The sequence below is a fragment of the Sphaeramia orbicularis genome, chromosome 11, assembly GCF_902148855.1.
Source record: "Sphaeramia orbicularis chromosome 11, fSphaOr1.1, whole genome shotgun sequence".
Taxonomy (NCBI): domain Eukaryota; kingdom Metazoa; phylum Chordata; class Actinopteri; order Kurtiformes; family Apogonidae; genus Sphaeramia; species Sphaeramia orbicularis.
Genome location: NC_043967.1, coordinates 15,826,904 through 15,834,231, shown reverse-complemented (window position 1 = coordinate 15,834,231; position 7,328 = coordinate 15,826,904). Strand labels below are relative to the sequence as shown.

The following is a 7,328-nucleotide window of genomic DNA, read 5'->3' as shown; positions in this document are numbered from 1 at the left end:
TATCTCATGACACTTTACATATAGAGCCGTTTGAAACCAGACTCTGTTCTTAAATATAGTGTTGGAATTAAAAATGTATTGTATGTCTCTTTTCTAAATGTTTATATAATCTAAAACAGGGACGTCAGACTCATTTTCTTCCGGGAGCCACATTCAGCCCAGTTTAATCTGAAGTGGGCCGGAGCAGTAAGATAATAGCATGACAGCCAATAAATAATGACAACTCCAAATTGTTTTAGTGCAAAAAATAACATTCAGTTATGCCAGTATTTACATTTAGAAACTATCCAAACAAAAAGGATGTGAATAACCTGAAAAAAATGGAATTTGTTAAGAAATATAAGTATAATTTTATCAATATTATGCCTCGATTTATCATTTATACATGTACATTACAGATCAGATCTACAGAAGCACAAAATATTTAGTAACAGGCAGAATATTGTTAAAATTCCACTTTTATGTGTTGTTTTCTTACTTGCTGTTTTTAATCACCTTTTACATGTTTCTTTAATAATGTTTTAAACATGTTTCTTCTCCCCTGTCGTTGTATTTCAATGTCCTGTGTGAAGCACCTTGAATTGCCTTGTTGCTGAAATGTGCTATACAAATAGACTTGCCTTGCCTTGCCATAAGTTTCTTTGGACATTTCAGGTTGTTCATATTTGTTCAGGTTATTCACATTTTGTTGTTAAAGGACAGTTTGTCAATGTAAACATTTTCATAATTTAATGTTTTTTGCACTAAATCAAAGAGGGAAAAAAAAATGGTGTTGTCATCATTTATAGGTTATTATGATATTATTTTTGAGTTTGATGCCCTAACTTGCACTTTGCAAATTCATCCCATGGGCTGGATTGGAACCTTTGGTGGGCCGGTTTTGGCCCCTGTGCCGCATGTTTGACACCTGTGATCTAAAATAAAGTTGTTATTGGTTTTACTTGTTTTTTTGACTGTTTTGAGTGGGTGTATACAGTATGGATCAAAATGACCCGCAACATAATCAATCCCAGAGAGCAAAATCATTATGGCTTAAATCTGATCCAAAATTGGCATGCCATTTGGCAAAGTTCTGGGTGGATGTATGGCCCAAAATAGGCAAGCCAAAATCAAACCAGAAGGGGGGCCAAAATTCATCCAAAACTAATTGTGGACTTCCAAAATATAGCCATAATTGTCCCAGAAAAGCCCCAAATCCCCGTAATCCAGCCAAAAAGTAGCCAAAACTGACCCAAAGAGAGGCCAAAAGGAGGCCAAAATTCACCCAAAATTTGTGTTGATCATGCTTTTAAAATGAAGTGGGGTTTTCTTCTGGGTAGAAGTTCCCGCTCTTTGCACAGTGTTTTGGCTTTACAGAAATATGCCAAAACACAACCAAAACACATTCATATATGAAATAAGATGTTGCCGCTCTTTACACTCTCAAAAATAGAGGTACAAGATCAGAACATTTATGTACCTAAAAGTACATTTTTTAAGAATGTTCTCTCAAAAGTACAATATTGGTCTTTAGGAGGCCAGAATTGTGCCTTTAGACTATGAAAAAGGGTCCAAAGTTACGTAAAGTACAAATTTGTACTATAAGGTACCCTGCAGCATTAAAAAATGTGTGTAGACCATGAGAAGAGGCTATAGGCTAGGATAACTGAACAGTAGGCCTAATTATAGTTAAAACATTAGGCTTAATGCATTATTTATTATATATCATACTGTAATTACTCTATATTATATATAATAATAATTTGTGTTTTAATTTAATAGCCCAATTAGCTCAATGATAATAGCCTAATAATTTATTTATCTTATTAGAACCTCTGATTATTGCCATAATCTCTGTTTTATCAAGTTTTCATTCACACCTCCATGTCTTGATGTCGTAGCTTGCCTATGCTGTTTTTTTTCGTTTTTTCAATTAGGCCACCAGTTCAAACTTTAAACATCATGGCATTATAAACATGAGAGTTTTCTTTCTGTGTAAAGTACTTAAGGTACAAAAACGGACCTTTTCGAAAGGGTACAGAAATGTCTCTCAAAAAAGTACACCCCCGACAAGCATTTGTACCCTTTTAAGTACACTGTAAGGCCGGATAGTTGCGTTTACTTTAAAAATCTCAGGTAACTCGTTGCCTTAAAAAATTTAAGTAATGAGTAATGAAAACTTGAGTGTATTAAACTTAAATGCTTGATTTGAATGGAATTGCTATTTTAGGTACAACACACTAAATGCCAAGTTAATTGAACTTTAAATTTGTTGCAATGTCAATTGTTTTGTATAATCATTAGATTAAATATCATCAGTTCATTGTTCTATATTCCAACTTGGTTGATAATAAAAGTTTTTTACAATTCCTAGTACTTTGTATAATTATTCATGATGCTGTGTTGTATCATGAATGGAAAGTCTCTCAATGTTATCTGTCAGAACTATAATTATGTTTTACTTTAAAGCATATTAAAATCCTTCAGACAGAAATAAGAGATGAACAGGAAAACTATTGTTGGGCCTATGGCTCTGACTCATGGTGCAACTCTACAAAACTACAAAAACAAACACAAAAAGGCCAATAAACATTGCCATACACACATTAAGTCCAAATTAACACTAACACCACAACCCCACTGAACCCCTGCACATAAAAATAACACATTTTCAACAACATGCCCAATACCCACAATGCAATGCAGAGATAAAAAGGTGTGGTCATGACTAAAACTTAGTGATTTAAATCCATTCAACTTAAACTTTTTCGTACTTTCAACTATGTCTACAAATTAGTAGAATATACTTAACATTTTATAGTAATGTCATAAAACTTAAATCATTTAAGTACTTTGTATTTAAAGCATTTTAGTAAATACAACTTCTGGGCTTACAGTGTACAAGCTGGTACCTCTATTTTTGAGAGTGTAGTCAATCTTCTGGCTTACCATAAACATGTCACCCCATCCCTATACTTGATCCCAGTCTTTGCCCAGTCTTTTGGTTAACCAGACATGTGCCAGAACTCAGCCATATATTACTGGTGCCTCCAGATCTATTATGGATAACCTTAATCATACCACAGTTAAGCCTAAAGGTTTTCATAATACCAAAAGAAAGCCAAAAAAGCCAAATGTATGCCATAATACTGCCAAAAATATTTGCTATCTGGAATGTCATTAATTTTCAACATAATACAAAGGTTTATGAGAAACAATTGATCTATGGAGCATTGCTATTATTTGTGATTAAAGTGGAGACGCACTGTGGTTCTGCACTTTCTTGTGAGGACAGCTGTGGGCTCCACCACCCACTCAGCCAACAAACCCACTGGTGACAGATGATGACTTTATTAGCCTGCTGCGCTCACAGACCCCAGTGGCTCATGGGTGAAGACTGGATGAAGGCGCATATAGGAAGCTGCTCCAAATATAAACACCAGTCAAGGCTTATATAATTCAGTGGCACGGTGCGTGGAAGGTTTCAGAGCTGCAGCAGAGGAGAAGACGGTCGTCGCAGCGTCAAGACTGTGTGAACGCAGGCGCACATCCAGCTGTCCTCTGGATGTGATGAATATTGGCAGCGCAGGACTGGAAGGTGTGTCTGCAACTGTCTCTCAGCTGTCTGTTTGTGTCATCCCCCTCTTCTGTGTGCGTGGTTCGAGAGGAGGAGGAGCGACAGAAGGAGAGAGGGAGAAGTTTGCTTGTTCTCTCGGTGGCATACGGGGTCGCCCATCGTTCCGTTCGCACACGATGGCGCGTTTGTGTCCGTGCGCAGCGACGCTGAGCCGCTGCTTCCAAGACAACTGAGGAAAAAAAAAAAAAAAAAAAAAAACTCAAAGTGTCCGACACCATGGCTGAATTTGGAGACAATAAGAGCGCTTTCAATCCACCGGTTGCTGCTTGGAAAGAAGCCGGAATAAGCCGCGGAGGAGGAGGAGAGCCGGTGTCAAACGGAAACTGCACCGTGTCAGACACCGCCGTCAAGCGCGTCCAGAGCGAGTCCGGCTCCGAGTCACCGACGTGGGAGAGCGCAGGTTCCGATTCGGCATCTAAAACAATCCCCCGACGCAGCAGTCTGATCAAGGTAGGCCACAGTTCCTCATTAGAAAAACCCTCCTTAGTCTGTCATTCAATAGAACTGAGCAAACTTTCAATTACATGCAGGCAAACTGTTGCAACTCCAGGAATCAGTCGAATTTTACATAAATAAACCCACTGTTTACCAGAAGAAGAAATAAAGATTCAGCCTACTGTATCTCCACATGTGCACGTAAAGTACAGTTATTTTGTTTTCATACATATTTGCCTTCTAAACACACCCTGTAGAATGGATTCAACATGCCACCATGAAAATGAAGTGAAAATGCGCTCTGACTCCTGACAGCTTCTCCTCAGATTCCTCTCACTATGTGTAAAAAAAAAAAACAAAAAAAAAAAAACGAGACTTCAAACCGTAAAAACTAAAAAATCAACACATCTCACCTCACAGATCACTGATGTTGACAAAAAGTACAGATCAATTTTTATAACATTCAGGATGAACTCATTAGAAATCAAATCAGTAAGACTAGATTAAGATATGCATATTCACCTCTGCATATATGGGTTATTAATGTCTTATTTTGCATGACTATATTCTACAAATACGGGTCCATTAACTACTAGATCATCACTTGCTGATAATAGAAGAAATAAAGATTAAGCCTACTGTATCTCCACATGTGCACGTAAAGTACAGTTATTTTGTTTTCATACATATTTGCCTTCTAAACACACCCTGTAGGATGGATTCAACATGCCACCATGAAAATGAAGTGAAAATGCGCTCTGACTCCTGACAGCTTCTCCTCAGATTACTCTCACTATGTGTAAAAAAAAAACAAAACAAAAAAAACAAGACTTCAAACCGTAAAAATGAAAAAATCAACACATCTCACCCCACAGATCACTGATGTTGACAAAAAGTACAGATCAATTTTTATTATAACATTCAGGATGAACTCATTAGACAACAAATCAGTAAGACTAGATTAAGATATGCATATTCACCTCTGTGCATTAATGTCTAAGACCTTTATCCATATATGGGTTATTTTGCATGACCATATTCTGCAAATACAGGTCCATTAACTACTAGGTCATCACTTCATCATCACTTACTGATAATAGAAGAAATAAAGATTAAGCCCTACTGTATCTCCATGTGTGCACATAGAGTACAGTTATTTTGTTTTCTTACATATTTGCCTTCTAAACACACCCTGTAGGATGGATTCAACATGCCACCATGAAAATGAAGTGAAAATGCGCTCTGACTCCTGACAGCTTCTCCTCAGATTCCTCTCACTACGTGTAAAAACAAAACAAAACAAGACTTCAAACCGAAAAAACAAAAAAATCAACACATCTCACCTCACAGATCACTGATGTTGACAAAAAGTACAGATCAGTTTTTATAACATTCAGGATGAACTCATTAGACAACAAATCAGTAAGACCAGATTAAGATATGCATATTCACCTCTGTGCATTAATGTCTTATTTTGCATGACCATATTCTACAATCCATTAACTACTAGATCATCACTTCATCATCACTTCCTGATAATAAATAAGGATGTGGTTGGACACATATTATCACCTTAAATTAGGATCTAACCTGGCCTGAGAATGGGGAACATACTATTTTCTGATAATAATATTAGAGCTAAGAATGCACCATATACCACAGGAACAGTAAAGGCCATGATGAGCAAAGTAAGATTAAAATTCATATGTACCAACTTAGTAACTTGGTTCTGTAGTAAAATCAGCAATGGATAATGGCAAATAATGAGCCAATGTGTAAATATGTTAATAAATAAATGAACTGGCCAAAATTATATGACTATCTTTTGAGATAAAATCAGAATTCATGATCTGAATCAAAATTTTCTCACGTCTTACGAAATACAAGCAAGTTATATGAAGTTTTCATCTAGTTTTTGTGGTTTCTGGAGGTTTAGGTTGCATGTGATGGCTTTTTATTGGTTGTTATCTGATTAGACAATGCATTTATGTATCATTTTGGACCTAAATTGTTACAATATTTTGACAGTATTTAGATGAAATAAACAAACATATCCACATTTTCTTGTGTATACAGCTGCAGTGTTTCGATGAATTACCTAGACTGTGACATAACTGGTTCCAAAGGAGTATTATAATGGATCAAAAACATTTTCACACTGGCTTATCCTTTCAGCACCTGTGTAAATCAGACTCAGTACATGTTGAATTTTAGAAACTGGTTCAGAAGATGACAAAGTTCATCATTATTTCTTCAACAGCACTAAAACAACAGCTAAACTCTACAAGTTTAATACACACTCTCGTGCAGACGCATGCTAAGACTTGGGCATAAAAACACTATAAACAGACTGAAATGAAATTGCTGACCCGATAACCTGTGCTGGTCCTACAGGTTAGTGCAGTCGTCGATACCGTTATTACACCAATAAACAGCACATTTGATACGACGGAAGCAGATCAGACAACGAATCAGTATTGGCCATGATATAAGATGAGACTGCCCAATCCTAATTGTGATTTTGTGTTACTCCATATTTGCTACAAAAGTGGATGTCACAGTGTTAATATCCTCCAAAATCCATTGTTGGTGGAAGCTGCTATGTGTCCAGTGTGTCACAGTTTAGTGCAAAGATGGATTCATTAATCGATTTGACCATTAGAGCATTTAACAAACTATTTGCATTGGCACGAGTTGGTTGTGGTAGATTTATAAATTGCAAATACTGACTTTGGATAATATGTGCATAAAAATGAAAATGCTCCCATCTAGATTTTTGTGGGTGGCTTGATGACATTTTGACATGTATTACTTAGGGCATTTTCACACAGCGTACGCAAGTCCATACCGTACTTGGATACATTCACATCTGTCCCATAGATGTTGCGTTCACATGCGCGTACCATGGCCCGTGCTCGAGTATGAATGGGTGTTACTGGGCCGAAACAGTAGGTAGCGGTGTGGTGGGATTCTGTCGCTATCTTACTAACGCGGAAGTCAGAAGAAGACAAAGCCTTACCCATCTGTTAGCCTATTTGAGGCAAAGAGAAGAAGAGCGACCTTCGTTGTCCCTGATATATCACCCAGTGGTTCAGTCTATAAGGCAAGCCCATGCTGTGCAGATCCAAGGCTTTTTCAGGAGACAACAGGAGCACCGTCTATGGTCTTGTGGGGCTTAATCCAATTCCATTGTCGGAATGGTGATTAGGTCACTTCCGGACCCGGGTACGGATCGCATTCACACGGCAGCATACCGCACTGGAGTACGGGCAGCCCA

General features: G+C 37.4%; 1 protein-coding gene across 1 annotated transcript in view; it reads left to right on the top strand.

The window, feature by feature from the left end:
- The first annotated feature begins 3,501 nt into the window (after window positions 1-3,501).
- The window catches only part of LOC115427932 (inactive phospholipase C-like protein 2), a 53,511-nt gene continuing 49,684 nt past the window's right edge, over window positions 3,502-7,328 (top strand). The window contains exon 1 of the mRNA XM_030146673.1: window positions 3,502-4,066. Coding sequence (XP_030002533.1) covers window positions 3,833-4,066 — 234 coding nt within the window. The 5' untranslated portion in view covers window positions 3,502-3,832. The remainder of the gene's footprint in view (window positions 4,067-7,328) is intronic.